The sequence below is a fragment of the Brachionichthys hirsutus genome, chromosome 10 (genome assembly GCF_040956055.1).
Source record: "Brachionichthys hirsutus isolate HB-005 chromosome 10, CSIRO-AGI_Bhir_v1, whole genome shotgun sequence".
In the NCBI taxonomy this organism is placed as follows: domain Eukaryota; kingdom Metazoa; phylum Chordata; class Actinopteri; order Lophiiformes; family Brachionichthyidae; genus Brachionichthys; species Brachionichthys hirsutus.
Genome location: NC_090906.1, coordinates 12,925,790 through 12,947,406, shown reverse-complemented (window position 1 = coordinate 12,947,406; position 21,617 = coordinate 12,925,790). Strand labels below are relative to the sequence as shown.

The 21,617-nt window shown below is 42.5% G+C and overlaps 2 protein-coding genes across 2 annotated transcripts; both read right to left on the bottom strand.

The window, feature by feature from the left end:
• Positions 1 to 2,673: 2,673 nt before the first annotated feature.
• Positions 2,674 to 6,144, bottom strand: LOC137900055 (histamine N-methyltransferase-like). Its single transcript, XM_068744103.1, has 6 exons — positions 6,002 to 6,144; positions 4,946 to 4,998; positions 4,309 to 4,416; positions 3,633 to 3,763; positions 3,450 to 3,543; positions 2,674 to 3,124 (listed from the first exon to the last, which is right to left on the bottom strand). The coding sequence occupies exons 1-6, from the start codon at positions 6,133 to 6,135 to the stop codon at positions 2,769 to 2,771; spliced, it is 876 nt and encodes a 291-aa protein (XP_068600204.1). The 5' UTR covers positions 6,136 to 6,144; the 3' UTR covers positions 2,674 to 2,768.
• A 2,755-nt stretch (positions 6,145 to 8,899) lies between these two features.
• Positions 8,900 to 15,096, bottom strand: LOC137900341 (organic cation/carnitine transporter 2-like). Its single transcript, XM_068744405.1, has 11 exons — positions 14,890 to 15,096; positions 13,861 to 14,043; positions 13,269 to 13,372; positions 12,774 to 12,928; positions 12,463 to 12,634; positions 12,145 to 12,268; positions 11,899 to 11,999; positions 11,035 to 11,249; positions 10,282 to 10,464; positions 10,040 to 10,175; positions 8,900 to 8,969 (listed from the first exon to the last, which is right to left on the bottom strand). Exons 1-11 carry the CDS (start codon positions 15,094 to 15,096, stop codon positions 8,900 to 8,902), a joined length of 1,650 nt encoding a protein of 549 aa, XP_068600506.1.
• Positions 15,097 to 21,617: the final 6,521 nt, after the last annotated feature.

Below are 21,617 nucleotides of genomic sequence, written 5' to 3'. Positions count from 1 at the left end.
TCCAAATGCTTCTAATAAATTAGAAATTCACACGCTGTGTCCATGACCCTGAAGTACACTCAGCTGATCTGTTGAATAGCGACGAAGGGATGACGACAGGCCCACCGGTCCGGCGCTGATCTTCGACCAGACGAAGCACGGGATTCACGGCACCAATGTTACGGTTGTCTCTCTGCCTCTGCGTTGTGTTGTGTAACAGAATTGCAGGTCCACACACGGCTGGTTCTGTCGTCTTTTTACTGGATTTATACAAAAGAAATACATTCGTTCGTCTCGGGATCTTGTACTGCTCCGTCCAGCGTGTTCGAATGAAGTGCTCATATTGTACAGAACAATAAAATTAAACATTTTCAACACGAACTGTATTGCAACTCAATATAACCACAGGTTAGCATTTTAAGCTAAGCGGAGCCTTAGCTTACTGCATAGCGATTAGCTTCATGCTAGCGGACTGAGTTAGCACAAAGCTCCAACCATGAAAACCAAAGAAAATAAATGAAAACCATGCTAGCGGAGCTGACTAGCATTAAACTCGTAACATCAGCATCACAAAGAAATAAATAATTACACACCTGGATTTATACAAAAGAAATACATTCGTTCGTCTCGGGATCTTGTACTGCTCCGTCCAGCGTGTTCGAATGAAGTGCTGGGGGAGGGGAAGCAGGAAATGGGCCAAAACCATAGGACGGCAAGCCAGGAGGGACAAAATACTCCAAATCATAAACACCCCGAGATGTACATTATAACAAATGAAATAAAAAACGTGTGTAATTATAAAAAGGGAAACAAGACAAATACATTACTAGAAAATAAATAAATCCCCTTTTATGCAGGATTTAACTGCATCCATATTTACTCCGTTACACAGGCTGCGAGAAAGAGAGAGTTTCTAGAGCCGTGCGTGAGCTAACTACTCGCGCCTCTCGGCCTCTCCCAGCTGCAGCTGTCTAAAATAAACTACAAACTACAGCCTCTGCCTCGTTCGTCTCTTGTGTGCAAGGCCTCTTGGGTTTATCCATTTTAGACCCAACAATTACACTCAACATCATGACATCAGCCACGTCTGTTTCACTGAATCCTTTGAACTAGTCTAAAAGCTACAAGACATTAACTCTCTGTCATTAAACTCCTTGTGCACATGATGTCTCAGCTGTGGATTGATTTGAAGAAAGCCTTTACTTACATGGTGGTACAGTCGTGCATCCACAGAGGTCAGCAGTCTGAAACAAAGCACTCTGAGAGCTTTATTTAAGAAGAACTTTAAAAACACACCCAGCTTTATTTAAAATCAGTGACAGGTAGCAGAAAGAAATCCACGTGATAAATCCATCCAATGAGAAAGGACTTTAGAAACACACCCAATTTATGATGTATCAACAAGGGAGGAGCAGAATTTAGCATATCAGAGCCGGTTATGCACAAGAATAGTGGTACACCCCGGATGAGACACCAGCTCATTGCAGAGCTCCATGGAAGAGAGACTAGCATTTACGCTCACACTCACACCTAATGACAATTTATAGCGACAGATTTTAAGAGACTCCAGGACAATAAAGACGTAAACAGGACACTGCAGACTGGTGACCTGGAAACCAAAGATCCAACAATAACATATTTATATTATGTCCCTATCGCGATAGCCATTTGACATTTACATTTTCTCTTGAATATGACAATAAAAAATAACTCAAAGTCAGACTTATCAAAGTGTCAGTTTATAACTGAGTCCAAAAAATATCCAAAGCTGGAAAGAGACGTTTAGTTCTGCCTGCTGGGATGGGTGGAGCTGCAGGCTGCACCAACCTGACTTCAAAGAGATGGAATAATTTTAATGTGAATTATCAACAGATAATAATTAATACTGACTGCAGAAATTGCTCGCACAAGGTAAGTAAACAGCAAGAAGCAGTAATATAATGTTTATTTTACTCAAGGGTTATCAGCTATTTGAACTACACCATTTTCTATTTCAACAAGACAAACTTCAAGTCCCAGTAAATACATTTGTGAAGTAATAATGACTTCAAGAACTGTATGATTTAAAGCTCCAGTGAGCTAATGAGTGCGCACGAATGTCCTCACAGCACAAACTTTGGAACTAAAACAAAGGTTTTCTCCAAATGAAAATCTCACGAAAGGAATTCATATTTAAATCATATGATTTTATTCATGTTTTAACTGATCAACATTTTTATTTTGTTGGAACAAAACAAAAATAAGTTAGGGAATATGATTACATTACATGTTCATAGATTAGCAATAGATTCCTTTAGGGCCCCAGATGTAACTCAATGCAGACCTCATCCACATGTTATTGAGGTGAACACACTTTGTTGGAGGGAGAAATGTAAACATCACTCCAGTTCTCACGCTTTGCGTGACCATTTTAGCATTGCTAATATGCATTTGTTAGCATTTAGCTCAATGAGACACTGGCTTTCATATGTTACAAATTCAGAGCAATTTAGAGAGACCAAGTTGCATGTTTATGGAAATGGGAGGAAGACGGAGAACCCGGACAGAACCGACACAGACATGGGGAGAACATTAAACTGCGGTGCAACAGCGTGACTCACTGCGGCATTGTGTTATTAAAATTATTTAATAAATAGGTACGATATCAATTAAGTAATGTTAAAATAAAAAGATATTCAATATTACCATTAATTTTTGAAATCCAATTGTCTGAGGTTGTTGGGAGACTGTCTGTAATAGCTCTTTGTACAGAATCTCAATAAGATGCATGACTTTTCTTTTTATCTGTTTTAAGTGAGCTGCTCTAAGACGATCAGTTCAGAGTCGGCGTTCATTAAAACTTTGCCGTTGGACTCCACACTAACTTCTGGGCAGTGAAGAAACTCCAAGATCTTAGCTTTGAGCTCAGGTGAGGCTGTCTTACTGAAATGCAGCACCTGAGTCAAAAAATCAAGCATCAGCTCGCCGTCCTCGTCCCCCTCAATAAAACACTTTGTGATATCAATTTGAATTGGCAGATTGTGGCTCTGGTATCTCACTCCCTTGGAGTCCAGGAAACGTTTGATGTCATCAGTGGACCGATTTAATTCAGCGTTGCCGAGCTGGTTGCTGAAGGCTTCTAGCATCTTTACCCAACCAATGTTTCCTAGAACAGATGAAATAAAAACAGGACAAAGAGTAAACTGTCAGTCGGGCCAGGCATCAAAAGTCAGTTCCAACATGTTGTAAACAATCAAACTGCCGTGCCAAACGTATTTCTAAGGAACGAAGAACAGGTAATATGAATTCTGAACCAACCTCCTTCACCTGCTTGAGCCTAAAGATCAATCAACTCATCACACTAAGTTTAAATAGTTTTTTCTTTGTAGAGTGAAAACAGACGAGCTATTCCAAATTACAATACTAAAAGGATATCCATACATCAAGATAAAAATCTTTTGAATAATTACAAACAACATTCCTTCACTTACCAGAATGTAAAGTAATGAGAAGTTTTCCATTCTTGTCCAGGAGACTCTTGAAGAAGCTGACGGTGGCTTCAGGATCCTTCACGTAATAAAGCACCTGTTGATTTCACCACAGACAATAAACTCATTAGTTTACATCAAAACAAGATCAATGGGATTAATTGTTGTAGAAATTCTAAATGAAACCTGGAACATGTGAATCAAGTCAGCCTTCTTAGTCCTCTTGTTCTCTTTCCACTGCTCCTCAAACTCATCAGCAGTCATCTCGTTCCAGATAAATCTGACGTAATCCAAGCCTGGAGTCTGGGACACCAAATCTGCATCGACAGACGTAAAACAGACGTAAAACAGAGTGAAGGAAAATTCTGTATTGAAAGAATAATGTTTCAGTGTCAAACAGCAGAATCCGTATTGTTTTAGTAACTGCAGATTGATCTTTGAGTTTAATTGTTCCGTTTACTCACCTGGGATATGTTGTCTGGGGTTGCACTTCTTAGCTTGTGTTTGATTCATGATACTACCACTACTTCATTAACACGACAAGTCAAGAAAATAAAAGGCTTTATTTGTGCGTGTGTCATTTTAAATAAGTCGAGCATCATTACTTTCTCCACAGTTAGAGGCGGGGCTTCATACGTTTCTCCAGCTCTCATAACTGTTAACTTTTTACACAGTTGAGTCATTAAAGAACCGTCTCCTCACTAACGCTTCAATGTCCTCGTGGTTTTCCTCATAAGAGATTTACCTTGTGGGTTTTTTGTTCATGTCTGCATTTGGGTCCTGAACATTATGGGATAAGTTGTCATGTTTTGAGTGTAATTTTGTGTTCTTCATGATGTGTGTGTGTCTTTATAGTGAATACCTCTGTAGTCACGTAGCTGTTGGGGGGTTGGCTCTATCACCTCATTATCTACAGTCATCTCTGGGTACTTGTGATGGAGGGCAGAGAGAATCTTGAGGTCAAGATCACCTGCAGGAAAAAAACAGTTTATCAAGAACCCTTGATCAGTTTGACCAACAGTGATCCACAACACCCAACCCGAACAAGGAAGAACATGAAGTCATGATGTTGGATGGTTGAGCCATGGCAGAGGTATTATTTTGTTCCATCTCAAACTGTGTTACAGACTGACAAGAAATACCTCAAAGCAGATATCAGTTCAACAAGAAATATTGTATTTGATGTTCATTAAATTCTTCTGGAATTATAGATAAATTAAAATGACTGAGTTGTAGGAAGACTTAAAACTCAGGAGCAAATTGAGGGTTTGTCCACAAATGCAACAGAACCACCGACTGGAAAAGTCACTTTGTTTGCAACTCCAGTTAAATATTGTTCTGGGATCAATGTTTAACTGGACTCATAACTGATGTCAGTAGGAAATGTTGCATCCAATCATCAGCTTCTCTTTCTACTGCTCGTCACATTAAATTAATGCATCACAGGACTCATAAATACAATCATCTATAAATGTGATCTCCAGAGTCTTTGTTCTTACCACATCCACTTCCAACTCCAATGACATTCAGATTGGACTTTCCATTCCCAATCCTGAGGAGACAAGATAAATATGTTGGACCTTCATAACAGTCGAGTCTGAAAATAAAAATCTCCAACTTGACAAATGTTCATCGCATTCATAGTTCTGATTAAATTAAGTGTCAGAATATTTAGGTTTACAGCAAAGAGAAGGTATTCAACGTTGTACAGTAGTGCTATACCCCCTCCCCCCCTTGTTTTAACAGCTGTCAAGTACGTATAAACTACTGAATTAATTGTCACGACATTTGGAGGATGGGTGGAGGATGTACTAGGAAACGACAGATCAGAATAAAGTATTAGCCACTGGATAGATTCATGGGAATTAATGAAGTAGTAGGAATGTGCCAAAGAAAGATGAGCTGATTGTTGTTTTGTTAGATTGTCTTGTAAATAGTTATTTTATTGACGACCTCAACCCTTGTCATTTCCTTTTATTTGTAAAAGCGCAATACTGCCGTGCACTTAATTTGTTGGTGAGAGGTTCATAACAGGTCTGCAGGGTAATTTAATAAAAGGGTAATTTTGTGGATCCAGAAAAAAAGGTAGATCCACTCCTGTCGACTGTTTGACTGTTAAGAACATCGCGTGCTAAATGGCAAAGGTGTAGAAACAAAGCAGCGCTGTGATGAGACATGATAACGAAAGATACGGTCTGTTTTATTTTCTGTACTTCCTGTCGTGTCAGATTCAGGTTGGAAATGTTGGTGAACTCCACAACGTCTCGACTTGTAACTGTTATCAGCGCTATTCTTTTCTAATCTCTTCTGATGTCAATAATGTGGCTCTGCCAGGGAACAGGGCTAGAGGTCGGCCCAGGAGAAGATACATGGACGTAGTGAAGGAGGGGAGGGGGGGGGGCATGAGAGAGAGGATGGTGTTGGGGAGGACGATGCAAAGGACAGGGTGAAGTGGAGAAGGTTAGTTTGCTGTGACGACACCCTCAGGGAATAAGAAGAAAGATAAATATTATTATTATTACTAATAATGCTCATAAATAAATATGGAGGATTACTTCATTATATCCGGGAGCAGATGGTCGATGAAGTCCTGCATCACCTGGTTTTGAGTCGAGTGTTTCAGAAAATGACGGAAGCATTCTAGGTACCTCTCGCTGTCATTGGGTAGTTTTGACTTTGGTGATTCCATGCCAGTTGTCTTTCTAAAAAAAAGCTAACACACACACACACACACACACACACAATTTCATTTTACATTGGTCAATGCATTGTTCAGATTTTCTTTATCTATACAGGGACAGCGGACAGTTAATATTGACCACGTAGGAAAGATGCATTGAACAAGGTGGAGCAGAAATGCTAATGTCCACCTGAAGTTCCTGGAAAGCTCCACATCAGAGTTCCAGTCACAAATGGGTGACTGAGCATGTGATGAGTTGGAGTTAGAAATGGCATTTCTTTACTTTCACAGGAAAATAATAAGATGTTGCCATTAAAATGTTTTAGTTCTAGATGTATAAATCATTACACTCAACATCATGACATCAGCCACGTCTGTTTCACTGAATCCTTTGAACTAGTCTAAAAGCTACAAGACATTAACTCTCTGTCATTAAACTCCTTGTGCACATGATGTCTCAGCTGTGGATTGATTTGAAGAAAGCCTTTACTTACATGGTGGTACAGTCGTGCATCCACAGAGGTCAGCAGTCTGAAACAAAGCAGTCTGAGAGCTTTATTTAAGAAGAACTTTAAAAACACACCCAATTTGTGAAGTATCAATAAATGGAGTGGGAGGAGCTGAATGAAGCTGAGGAGGCAGGTATGCGCAAGAGGTGAGGTACAACCTGGATAAAACACCAGCTCATCGCGGAGCTACATGGAAACTAGACAAACATTCATGCACACACTCACATCACAGGATAATTTACAGAGACCAATTCACTTAAATTGCATGTTTTTGTTGGTGGGAGGAAGCTGGAGAGCCTGGAGGGAACCCATGCAGACACGACGAGCATTATAGTCGTCATGGTTACTTTCTGCATTATCTGTTGTCTTCTGAACATCCATCATATGTTTGTCTCCAAGCAGCGCTTTACTCATTTATCAACAGTTAAGACATGGACAGGACATAGCAGACTGGTGACCAATAACTATATATCCAACAATACCGTCGATACCATCTCATAGAGATAGCCCTGTAATAAACCACCACAATTATCTGTTGTTACTCATTAAATGCCCAGTTTATAACCGAGTGCATAAGAATGTCCGAAGACAATGCAAGGAAATATCTCACTCCTCCTGCTGGGATGGGATGGGTGGCGCGTGATCGGTAACTGCAGGCGGCACCATCCTGACTTTAAAAGGAATAATTTTAATGTGACTGTTAAACCACAGATGATTAAGACTGATGACAAAAACTGTTTGCACGAGGTAGCTTAAAAAAAAGAAAGATAAATATTATAGCAGCAGTCATGAAAGGATGGTAGCGACTGCAATTTGATCCGGAAAAAAACGGAGTAATTTACGCATGATGCTACCAAAAACTTAGTCGATGGAATAATAAGAATTGATTCTTACCGTGCTTGACAAGAACAGAGTCCATGGATTTCAGTGGTGCTAATTCAGTTGAAATTTGTGGGGCCCGACTAGCGACTAAAATACAGGTCTTGAATTCCACTTGAATAAACTTCAATCAGAATATTGTCACATATTTGTATATACAACACTTAATGGTACACAAAGATCGCATTGTCAGAAAGGAGAAAGTCAGGAGATGAGTTGGAACACCAAAACTTTTAAAATTGCAAAACTGGTCGGAAACGAGGCACCAAGAAGTTGGCGAATACCTGGCAAACAAAGAAAATTACGATACTGAAAAATCTTCTGGTAGACCAACACAGATTAGTGATTGTGTTAAATGTGAAATTTTGAATGAAATTAAAAATAAAATAACAAATCCGAAAGCAAAGGTGAATGATTTGGGTCTCGAAAAAAAAACAGGTTTTGTTGAAACCCCACAATAATATAGAAAAACACAAAAGTCATCAAGTTGACTTTGGGATGGAAAATTAAAGAAATTGGTCGAAACTGGTCAAAAATAATAAAGTTCTATTTACATATCCCAGACGGCTACAGACACTACTGGCCCCACATGCAGACAATAACAAACTGACTTTGTCGACAGGAGTAGCCGGTGGGAGGGGTCATCAATTCAATCTTTTGTTTCATAAAAATAATGTTGATAGTGGAGAATATATTAATATTCTGAGGAAAAGTGTTCTTCCATCTGTTTCATAATGATCACACACAACCAGAAAGTTAATGTTCCATGGACTTTATTTCTGTGAAGAACCCAGAAAGGTTATTTTGTTCCGTGTGGCTTTCTGGAAAACAATAAATATTTGTGTTTAGGCACCCCTGCGATCGTCACACTTTTTCCTGTTCCAAACTGACCCCGGCCCCCACCGTCAGAGAAGGGAAAAGTTACTTATAATTGTGTCGAACCGCTGTACGTGGATCCAAAAATGAAGAGACTGAGACACGTTTGCACTTCTTTTACTTAGTAGTGACAAAACAATGCCTTAGACAAGGGAGTCTAAAGTACAACAACTTACACAAAGATGACGACGGAATCTCGAAAACCCAACCAGAACACAAGTGAGAAGTAATAACTAGAACAGTGGATGGGCTGGGATCAGACAATACGATAAACTAAAATACACAGCCTAAACTAAATATACACAATTATAAGAACTGACCGTGGGGGAGCTGGCGCCACAAACGCAACGTGAACACAAAGACTCATCTCAGAAACACACGCAGAATTTCAATGTCAGTGAATGTTTGGGTTTCAAAACACATCTTTCAATGTTAACGGCACTCAGAGTTAACCTTGGAAACCCCCATATTATTTGTAACTGATACAGGTAAAGAACATTTCCAGAATCTCAACGTCCACTTTCAATGGACGCCACCGGTGCAGCGTATTCTCTTCGAGTGATGCACGGCCACGTCACACTGTTTGGACAAAACCCAACAACATCACGTCATTTGTTAAGTATCCAGCAAAAAATATTTACAAATCTTCAACATTTGATTTATTATTTTAAACTCATCATTGTCTTGAACTATTCGCGGCAAAGACTGATTTCGCTATGCTGATTATTTTCACTGATTTCTTTCCTCCCACTGCAGAAATTAATACCTGGATACCGTAAAATCACGGTGGACTAGAACTTTGTTGGGTTGGTTACAGGAGGTTACTACTGTATCACCACTTTCTGTAGCCCACCCGGCACCGCGCGAGTGCGGCCTGCCGGTAGCACAAGCCTGACTGGTGTTGAGATTAGCATTTGAAAGATGCCTCCGCAGACCTTCGATGACCAGAACCAATTCTTTCAGACGATTTCTACTCTGGAAATCAAAATTCACCAGTTGGAAGTTAATGAGGAGGAAAACAGACAGTGTGGAAACAACAAGACTACACCTCTTAATTTTGGACAAGATGCTAACTAACACCAACAACACTGCTGACCAAAAGGGGAGGGGTCTGCATGGGTAACAGACTTTGTACATATTTGCATGGTCTTTGGAGCCTCCTGGTGGACTTATTTTGCATCTGCATGGGGAGGTTTCTTAGCACATGGCACTCAACCCCAGCAGTTGGAGATGTGGGACATGCAGCTGTGCTGTTTTAGGGTTATATTTTACTGTTATTCTGGCCAGAATTAAACGGATTTGGAGTAAATCCTGTCAGACTTCTGTCCTTGCATTAGCAGCCTGCATTTCACATGCTTGTAAAACAACCGTCCACTGTCAGTCCTCCCTGGAACTCTCTTGGGGTTAAACCAAATGATTATTATTTTCCCTGTGATGTGGGAGGACGTTTAACAGATGGGACCCGGCATCCAGAGATCTGTGATCAAGACAAACTACAGCATCATCATCCGTCTCTTCTGGTTTCCTGCTTAATCGAACACATTTTAAACGAGAGAAACTTGCCTTGCCTTATATACAAATTCTGATTAATTATTTGCACATATCTCATAATCACATTGACACAGATAAAGCATGCATGTGCAACCCACCTTTCTCTCTTATGCATCTCTTTGATCGTTTGAGGGAGAGGCTTTCCAAAAGTCTCTGGCAGGAAGAAAGCCGCAAAGGCAGACAAAATACTCATAGTTCCAAATATAATTTGAGGCAGGTATTTTGAGTAAACACCTGTATATGAAGAATGGATTCAAGTTGTCAATGAATTAAGAAAATAAATAAATAAATCAAGAAAAAGAAAACCAATGAAATTACTACATAAACCCAGTTTACTCACTCAGATTTAGCACAAAAGGCACAATGCAGCTTCCGATTCTGGCGACCGTGCTGCACGTTCCTGTCCCCGTGTTCCTGATCACTGTTGGGTAAAGCTCCACTGCGTAGAGGTATATCAGACCCGATGCAACCGTGATAACAAATTTACCCATCATCTGCAATGCCACAGTAATAAAGGATAAACCTAGGAGGACAGAGAAAGGGTTTTGCTGATGAACAGAAGGTAATAAAGACAGTCCGCTCCCGAACGATTCCCCTTTCAGCAGATTAAATGCATGGACAGCATTTCGACATTTTCATTGGCGCCGTCGGTTATTGCCGGAACTATTTTTTGCTCCTCTTATTTTAAACAGATCTGTGACTGATAGAAAGGAACACGTGTAGCAATGTCTCTGCCCTAACTAACGTAGACGCATTCAAAAGATCTGGAGAGAGTTTGAGAGACGAGGCAACGTTCATCCCACTGAAAGCTGATCCGTGTTGCAGAAGCAGAAGTTTGACTTTCAAATGTACTCCACTTTATGCAGCCAAATTAGCATGCGCATTAGAAACTCCTGCTGGCTTTAAGGCCCTTCACCAAGTTGAACGCAACATTTTGTAGCTGTTTTTTTTTTACAGGGCTTCACGGGGGGGAATTGTCTTTTGAAGCCTGTGTGCAAATTTGCTTCATCATTGTCCCTCTGGGAATCGTACAATATCCGTCCTCTGAGGAGAAGCTTTCAGACATTGATCTAGAATGCAGCCAGTTTCTTACTTTGCGGTATCAGATGAATGCAGTACACGGACAGCGCTGTGGTGAGCAAGGTGCAGATGAGAGTCAACCGTCGTGGGAAGTATCTCGCTGCCAGCCAGATGGAGAAGTAAGATGGGATCTCAATCACTGCCGAGACGAAGCAGCTGATGTAGGGGTCTGCATGAAGCTGAGATGAGCCCATGGATAAACCGTAATATGCACTCCTAATGCTTAACCTGGGTAGACAGGAAGGGGGGCAGAGGCCATGATGTTTCTGCTACCAGGTGAAACATGAGTCGCACCAGAATCAACAGCGGAAAACAAGGATTGGTGAAATGATGGCGAGAAGTTGGAATGAAACAGTAAATTATTCATTAAGGATCAGTCTCAATGAAGGTTTTAAGATTTCTCTCTCTCCCCATCTTTTATTGTTATTTAGAGTAAAATCTAAAAGGCGTTGGGGATGGATTACTAGTATGTGTGCAGGAGGTATTTAAAAGTCCTTCTCATTAAATAGAAAATGTTTCTGTGATATAACAATCCAAGGATGAAAACCCTGAATAATTAGTAACCTGAACACGAGGAAGTTATCACAGTACTGCAATGTGCAACTAGTGGGGGGGGGGGGGGGGGGGTGGGGGGGTTATAACCGCCTTGATCTCGCCTGGTTTACCAAGTTCTGTATGACACCTTACGAAACGCAGCAAACCTTCACATATGGGGTAAAAGCGAGGCGCCCTTCTGCCCCGTGGGTACTGGAAGATTATACCTTCAATCTTAAAGAAAAATGGCGGCCATCTCTCAGTTGGGGATTGATCAGATACACATAGAAGTAGCGAGGTGGAGAAGTGGTTAGGATGGAGAACAGTCAAACTGGATACCCACCAGACCAGGCACAGCGAGAGAGTTGGGTTTCTCATGCTTTGTGTCCTCACCAAGTGGAGGACATTATGATATTTCTTAGGGAGCGTGTTTGTCTCGCTGCCCTGCAAGACACAAGCGGTTTGCCGTGAGCGGTCCATCCATCCAGCGCTGCGCTCCACGATAAATCGCAGGGCGGGCATCCCGGCAGCGCGTCCTGGACGACACTCGTAGGCTCCCGTGCCCGCTGCTGCGGGTCAGAGCACTTACCCGCCCACTGAAGATGACCAGAGGAGCTTGCACCTTGTTGAATTTAGCAATCATTCTCACAATGGCCTCTGCCTCTTCCACTCTGCCCACAGAGAGAAGCCACCAAGGAGACTCTGGAATAAACCTGCAGCAATATCCAACAGAGAAGAACCACGGCTCAGGCTCGATCAGAGAGGTGTTAAAAGAAAAAGTACCGGTAACGACAGCAAATAGAAGTTAGAGTAGTTCTCTAAAGGCAAATGAAAAAATGTTGCGGACCGTCACACGGAAAGTCGTCACACTCATGTATGATTTACGATAATAATATTTCCGACCTACCACCAGATGGGAATGAAGACCAAGCCTGGCAGTGTGACGGCAAATAAGAGAAACTTCCAGTCCTTCAAAAAAAAAGCAAAAAGAGGCAGCAACATGTAGCCAAGAGCAAATGCAAAATTGACACCAAAAGACGAGAACGTGAGCCGAACGTTGCCCGTCAAGAGCTCAGTGCCTGCACACACACAAAAAAGAAATATAGAAGTAAATATAAGCAATGGCACAAAAGAAAGACATCACAATGCACAGATGAATAGACTCCAGCATCATCAAATGATGTGTGAGCAAAAACAATATGACATGTTCACATTCACCCAGCACGAAAGCAGCGCCGTAGTTGGAGGAGTGTGAGAAACCGGTGATGAAGAAGAAAACGCAGAACACCGTCCATGTGGGCGAGAAGATTTGAATCAAGTTAGAAAGGATCTGAGCTACCATGGTGGAAACGAGAACAGGCTTCCTTCCAAACCTAGATGAGAGGGAATAAAAAAAAAAATAGAACCGTAACATTTAGATCTGCATACCGATGAAGTATTTCCTGAAGTACGGGAAACTGTAATACATAGAACCACACATTAGAAATCATCAAGTGATTCAATACTGAAATAGAGCCTGATAGCGTAGGCCACTCTAAAAAGAGGAATTAATTATTATAGAAGAGCTTTTCCATTTACGTTAAGACTTAAAAGGATTTTCATATAGTATACAGCGAAACAACAGTTTCCAAAACCCTTCAGAGAACTTGATGTTTAAAGTAAAAACAGACCAGCAACCTAGATTGTTTTACTTTGATCTAATGCTTCACTAACCTGTCTGAGATCTGCCCTGAGATGACGGAGCCAAAAAGAATTCCCACAAAGAACACTGAGGCGGTGAAAGGCTGCTTCCACTGCTCACGACACACCAGGTCAAACTAGGACATTCAACAAAAAGATCAAAACAAATGCTCCTTTAATCTTAGCTTCTATGATCAAATATTTTCATTACTTCCACGCTACTCTTTTAAATATATTCACGTTCAGCAGAAAAGGATGTCGACTGTTCTCGTAACCATTTCCACTGAACTTTGATGATAAATATATTCATCATAGAATGTTAATGAAGGAATCAGATACTTGCACATGTATATATATATAAAAAAAACAGTTCTTGAGCAAACTACTGGATATTGCATTCCAAAGTCATGCTCGTAGGGTGTGCCGTGTTCCATTCAGGATTAAGGAAAATGACACTGCCGACACCGCCTTCTTTGTAACTGGCAATAAAACAGCCTCCATGTCAGCAACAGCACTGATGCGTAACTTGTGTTGCCTTCAGCTCTTACTACATTACTTATAACGTCGCTTGAAATTAACCGGCAAACAGGTAATCAAACACCAATATTAAAACTTACACACTCACCTCGGTGACGATGGTGGATTGGTAGACGTCCTTGCTGTAGGTCCACCCGTCCAGACATTCCTCCTGCTCCACATCTGTGAGGTTGACGTCTCTGCCAGGAACGAGTCCCCGAGCCGAGAGATTTCCGACCACGTCCAGCCTGAACCGGCTGCACCGGCTCAACTCCTGCTTCCCGTCCACCACCTGAGAGCAACAAGGACGACAGGCTGACTGGACCACAACCTGCCCCCGCTTTGTTCCTGGTGCCATACCGCACGAGGAAACAAAGTACAGAAAAGAGCCAAAACGCCACAAGCCTCGTCACATGTTCACAACCCCCTCCCCATATTATCATACCACAAAAAGCCTTCATTAAATACTTAATTGTAATGCAAGTGTTCACGTAGCCTGTGATATTATACAGTTAGAAACTTGCATGAATTGTTATGAAGGAAATTTTTACTATTTTCTGTGAAAAGTGTTATTATAATTAACCTCTGATAGGAATTATATGATTTATAGGAAAAAAGAAAAAAAGAAAAAAGAAAAATAAATTAATAAACCTCTGAACGTCGTTCTGGAAATGCAAAACGAAATGAATAAATAAAAATCAAATGACGTTTTAAATTTTCCGCGAACAACACCCCTAGTCTAATTTAATTCCGCTGTTGTGTGTATTTTGTTTAGATCGTATTTTGACAGCCGGAAGTAGTTATTCACGCACTTCCGTTTACACGCGAGCGCCTGATGATGTGAAAACACAGCACTATTTTGACAACAGCGAGTATCTCGTGATTAGGAGCGGATGGTCGGAGTTTAAGAACTCCAATTCTCGGCAACATCTAAAGCAGAAAAGTTAGAGGTTAACGATGACGTCACAAAACATATAAACATATTATACAACACGAAGCGGGACTAAAAGGCTGGACTTTCTCACCACCTATTTCTTGGTAGCTAAAGAAAGACGAACTATTTTGTTTTCTCTACCTCCGCGGAACCTCACCAGGAAACGCGTCACCTTCGCGCATTGAACGAGGAGATCCGCGGTACCTGTATCGGGATGATGGCGCTCCCCCAGGCTTGGGTGTGGTTGACGTCAGGAACAACGCAGTGGTGGGGGGGGCTGGCGCCGACAAACACCATCGCGAAAACATACACGCCGTTCGGCAGGATGCTGGCGCAGAGCAGGAGAAAGGCGATCTTCTGGAAGCGTTCCCACTGACCCAGAAAAGAAACGGACTCCTCGTAAGTCTTCATGGTTCAACGCAGGTCCGGTTCTCCTCCACTGGAACTGGCCATGCCCAAGTTTAAAGGAACAACTGGCCCTTAACCACACCCACTTTATACAGTAACGGACCCTTAACCACACCCACTTTATACAGGAACTGGCCCTTAACCACACCCACTTTATACAGTAACGGACCCTTAACCACACCCACTTTATACAGTAACGGACCCTTAACCACACCCACTTTATACAGTAACTGGCCCTTAACCACACCCACTTTACACAGTAACTTCTACCGGAACTGACCCTTAACCACACCCACTTTATACAGGAACGGGCCCTTAACCACACCCACTTTATACAGTAATGGACCCTTAACCACACCCACTTTAGACAGTAACTGGCCCTTAACCACACCCACTTTACACAGTAACTTCTACTGGAACTGACCCTTAACCACACCCACTTTATACAGTAACTTCTACTGGAACGGACCCTTAACCACACCCACTTTATACAGTAACGGACCCTTAACCACACCCACTTTATACTGGAACTGACCCTTAACCACACCCACTTTATACAGGAATGGACCCTTAACCACACCCACTTTACACAGTAACTTCTACTGGAACTGACCCTTAACCACACCCACTTTATACTGGAACTGACCCTTAACCACACCCACTTTATACAGGAACGGACCCTTAACCACACCCACTTTAGACAGGAATGGACCCTTAACCACACCCACTTTACACAGTAACTTCTACTGGAACTGACCCTTAACCACACCCACTTTATACAGTAACGGACCCTTAACCACACCCACTTTATACAGGAACGGACCCTTAACCACACCCACTTTACACAGTAACTTCTACTGGAACGGACCCTTAACCACACCCACTTTATACAGTAACGGACCCTTAACCACACCCACTTTGTACAGTAACGGACCCTTAACCACACCCACTTTATACTGGAATTGACCCTTAACCACACCCACTTTATACAGGAACGGACCCTTAACCACACCCACTTTACACAGTAACTTCTACTGGAACTGGCCCTTAACCACACCCACTTTATACAGTAACTTCTACAGTAACGGACCCTTAACCACACCCACTTTGTACAGTAACGGACCCTTAACCACACCCACTTTATACTGGAACTGACCCTTAACCACACCCACTTTATACAGGAACGGACCCTTAACCACACCCACTTTACACAGTAACTTCTACTGGAACTGGCCCTTAACCACACCCACTTTATACAGTAACTTCTACTGGAACAGACCCTTAACCACACCCACTTTATACAGTAACGGACCCTTAACCACACCCACTTTATACTGGAACTGACCCTTAACCACACCCACTTTAGACAGGAACGGACCCTTAACCACACCCACTTTACACAGTAACTTCTACTGGAACTGACCCTTAACCACACCCACTTTATACAGTAACTTCTACTGGAACGGACCCTTAACCATACCCACTTTATACTGGAACTGACCCTTAACCACACCCACTTTAGACAGGAACGGACCCTTAACCACACCCACTTTACACAGTAACTTCTACTGGAACTGACCCTTAACCACACCCACTTTACACAGTAACTTCTACTGGAACGGACCCTTAACCATACCCACTTTATACAGTAACTGACCCTTAACCACACCCACTTTATACAGTAACTGACCCTTAACCACACCCACTTTAGACAGTAACTGACCCTTAACCACACCCACTTTATACAGTAACTGACCCTTAACCACACCCACTTTATACAGTAACTGACCCTTAACCACACCCACTTTACACAGTAACTGACCCTTAACCACACCCACTTTACACAGTAACTTCTACTGGAACTGACCCTTAACCACACCCACTTTATACAGTAACTTCTACTGGAATGGACCCTTAACCACACCCACTTTATACAGTAACTGACCCTTAACCACACTAGGTGTGAGTGGTTGTCTGTCTCCATGGAGCTCGGCAATGCGTTGGCGACGTGTCCGGGGTGTACCTGTCAGCTGGGATAGACTTCAGCAACACATGTGACCCAGCAAGCAATCATATTTCCCCCCTCCCATGGTATAGCAAACAGCTGTTCAATGTTGATGCCCCCCCCCCCCCCCCCCCCTCGTGTTTAATTTGTTCCTCAATAATTCTTGTGCATCTTCAAAATATGAATTTTCTCATGCTTTTTGGCAGTAAAAGGTCTCTTTGACCCTCTCCCCTCAGGCAGGAGGCTACGGTCCATCCGGACCAGAACCTCCCGCCACAAGAACAGCTTCTTTCCCTCAGCCGTAAGACTAATGAACACTTAATAATTCTGTCCCGGACTCCTGAATACAACTTGCACTTTTCCATTTGCACTGCGTGATGACGATAGTTTACTGCTGCTAGTACACATCTGTGTAACCACTCCGGCTGCTGTTGATGTCTGTACTTGTATGGTCTTTGTATTTTGTCCTTAATGTTAGATGTAGCACGACTTCACAGAGCAACGTTCCTCGTCTGTGAACCCTCACTGACAATGGCAATAAACCACTTCTGATTCGGATTCTGATTCTGACACTTAACAGCAGCAGACACCAGGGGGCAGCAGAGGGCCGAACACAGCTTATGTTTAAAAAGGTTCCTTTATTAGTCCATCAGTGAGGAAACAGCCTGGATCACACGCAAACACTAACGTGTTGGGGCTTTTACTTCAGTTAACAGCAATGTTTTTCCACGCCAAATATTAAATAGAACAAATACTTTCCTCAGGATAAAGGCTGGCGACGGGGTTTAAAATATATAGTCTGTGAACTCATCAGGTTTTAGCTGCAAGTGGACTTTTCCCAAACTGCTGATGTCATCTACAGAGTTATAAATCTGTTATTCAAATGTTATAAGTAACTTATTACAGGCAGAAGAGCTGGCTTTGTGTAAAGATTAGTTTTGAATTAAACATTTAATATGGTGGAATGATCCAGCTACAGTCTTTAAAGGATGCCTCTAGCTTGACTGGTCAAAACATAAAGAGCATTTATTAAATGACACCACATTTAATAAATTAGCAACTGAAAAGAATCGAAAACGTTGTAGAGTAAGATCACAGAGGTGGAGCATCAAGTCTGCGTTGGAGGGTTCTGACCACGCCCTCCTTCTGCAGCCGCCTTGTGATTGGCGCGTCAGCTTCCCGCCTATGAGAGCAGGCGGGGCAGAGTGAGGCTGATGAGGAGAGGAGCAGCCAGGTGTCCAGAGCAGCACAGGTGATTTTGGATGGAGCTGATTTCCGGGGTTCCCGGCAGTGTCGCGAGAGTAGGGCCGGAGGGAGGAGCTACGTGGAGCAGGAAGCTCTGGGCTGCAGCCATTGGTCAAAGCCATTTTTGGTTCTGGTTTTTGAAGTTGAGTCTCAATTTGCTACGTTGAGTCTGAGTGCGATGACACACGTGGTGCATGTCAAGTAAAGAAGGGATGAAAAGAAGGGATGAGAAGAGAGTCTTATCTTTTATTATTATTTATGATTTGATTTCTTGCATTCATCTGAACATCATAATTATTTGAAGTTTTAAGGGCTCTCCTTCTAGCCAGCACGTTTCCCAGTAGCAGAGGAGCATGCTTTTAAATTCGTGCAGTCTATTTGTAACTTTCCAACATTTTCAGCGAATGAGGAATTGATTTGTTTGATGGGTCGACTTCAAAATCTAGTTAGAGGAATGTTTCACATTCCGTATTGACTCCAGCCGAATTTAGTACATTTCCAAATGCTTTAATATCAGATGTGTTATCTTCGATAAACAGCGTAACCCTCCCAATTTGACCCCATTCAATGTTTATCATTCAAAATAATAATCATAATACACTTCATATTTCTCCATTTTCCCAATAAGGCAGAGAGAGCAACCCTGCAGCTGCTGCAAGTTAGAGCCATTCAACCAGGACATGACCGGAAGTTGCCCCCCCTCCTTCAAATTTAAAGGGCCGCTCGTATTTGCCGACTGTAGGAGTAACTGGACACAATGAGCGCACTAACGAGTGAAAGAATCCAGGATGCGGCCGCCTCCATTGCCGCTGCGCATCTTCCAGCGCAGCCGCCAATGAGCCCCCACTCTGCAGGAGGGACTTTGTGGAGCGCTGCGCTGCTGGATGCTGCAACAGTCCGGGAGGAGGACGCGGACTTGAAGAAGAAGAAAAAACAAACACTTTTTTATTTTGGGAGGAATTTCAGCGAGTTTATCGGGAGACGCGGACAAACAGACATGAAGAATCCGGCGTGCTGGGCGGTGCTGGTCGGGATGAGCGTCCTGCTGATGATGGAGCAAGGTGAGGGATGGATTTCATTTGCTTTGGATGTCGGACACGCTCTTTTACTTATGCGTGCGCGCCGGTCGCATCCAGTCTTGCGCCTTTTTGACACCAGGCTGTTTGTTATGTAAGCCGGAGCTTAAATGAAGCGATTAGAGGCGCAGCTGAGCCGCCTCGTCTTGGTCCAGCGACCCTCCGGATGCGAGTTCACATCGGACGCTTCCCTCCGCAGCCTTTTCTCTCAAAGTTGAGTCCTGCCGGGCTACTACTCATCATTAGTTTTATTTATTTTTATTGCCAAAGGGAATTCTTATTATTATTATTTTTATAAAAAGACAATTGGAGTTATAACATGTTCATCTCGCTGCACAAGTGCTGGTCTATATCTTCTCTTCTTTGCAGCCACAATAAACCAAACGAGCGCTTCTTCTTCTTCTTCTTCTTGATGTGATCTTGGCGCGTGTTAAATCTCACAGACCGGATTTCCTTCCTGCAAAGTTGATTAAGTGTTAAGTTCTTAATCCACCGCATGCCTGCGTGGAAAGGCCTCCCGAGTTAAGCCACGTGTTCTCCATGCAGCTCAGGAGGGCTTTGGCGTGCAGCTCGGTTCTTCTGACCCTGTTTGAGCAAAACAAACAAACAAACAAAACAAACGCAGTGAATTATGTTCAGAGGAAATGCATCCCAACGACCTGTTGTATGTCAGGCTTTATTATTTACAAGCTCCATCACGTCTGCACGGAGAAGACCAGTGCCGTTAAATCCCCCGTCATCCAAGACGTGGACTCGTAAATAACTGAGCCAGTAGATCAATCAGGTGAAGGAGTCGGTGAGGTGTCTTTGCCTGCATCAGAAGCGGCCTGAAACAACATGCTGCCTGTTTTTGCATGGAAGGAAGTGGGGGAAATAGTTTTCTTGAAGAATTGGAATACACATTTGAAAGAAGATGCATATGAGAAAAAAAAAAAAGGTCACATGGGTTGGTACAAATAAAGAATGCACTCAAAGAGTTAATATGAAAAGGAAATAAAAGAAATTCTTTGTGGAAAATGAATGCATAAGACAAGATAATGACCAGCCTTGCCTCAGTGGGCTGCGTCCCGTCGTCTCTCTCTGCGTGCCACTGTGACAGCGACGGTTGCGTTGCCAGGTTGTGTTGCCAGGTTGCAAAGCAGACTTTCTTTTTTTGGCTGAGACTTTCACGCTGTTATTCCACCCCTGTCTCGTATCCGCGTCAGCAGAAGACCAGCGTTATTGCGTTTGGAGACAGCGGATGTGGATTATGCTGGTGTGGGAGTCCAACTTTTTGTTGACCCTCCCATTACCCTCAAACGGCATTAACACATTTCATCCTGAGGGTCAATGTTTCGGCTCTTTTCTGTTTTTCTGTCCAAGGATATTCGCCGCCAGAAAACCTTTTACAAGTTTCCTGCAAGACACATTTATTTATTTGTCTTATACACGAATAACTCTTTATCATGAAATCTTGATTTCTTCAAATCCTCTAGCGCCACCCTCAGGCCAAACTTTAGAATTGGTAAATTATTATAATTAATTTATCCTGAAAAGTCTTTATCCAAACAACATTAATGACCACAAGAGTCGTGTCGTTTTTCTCTCCATCGGAAAAAAAGTTTCATTTAACTTACAAAAATAAAAGTCAATCAGACACGTTCTAGATGAATATGTGTGTTACTGTCAGTAGATGCTCCTTAGATGTGAATGTTTCAAGAATAATAAGATGCCCTTTTTCATTTTCTGAAGAAAACTGAAACGTGAAAGTGTTATCTTTGATTTTGACCGGTTTCCAAATGAAGTTGTCACAAAATCTGTTGTAGGAGTTGAAGGGAATTGATTGATCCGCTCACAGTTCGTGAGCCCGCTTTGCGGGTCACGGGTGTTGCTGGCGCCTATCCCAGCAGGCTATGGGCGAGAGGCGGGGTGCACCCCGGAAGCGTCGCCAGCGCAACGAGGGGCTGATGGGAAAATAGATTTCCAGCCATTGTCCTTGGCCAGAGGACGCAAAAGTTTCAAGATCCCTCAGCCAGGCTCATTATGAGAGCCGAGCTCAGACCTTTCAAACTCTCCAACCCGAGTGGACAAAACGACCCCATTACGACCACAAGGTCGGAACGCAGAGGCTGCAATCGAGTTTCCAGACTTCTGTAAAGTGTGCAAATGGGCTGTATTTATTTATAATCTTTCCACTTTGCAAGGAAATTTCATCTTCC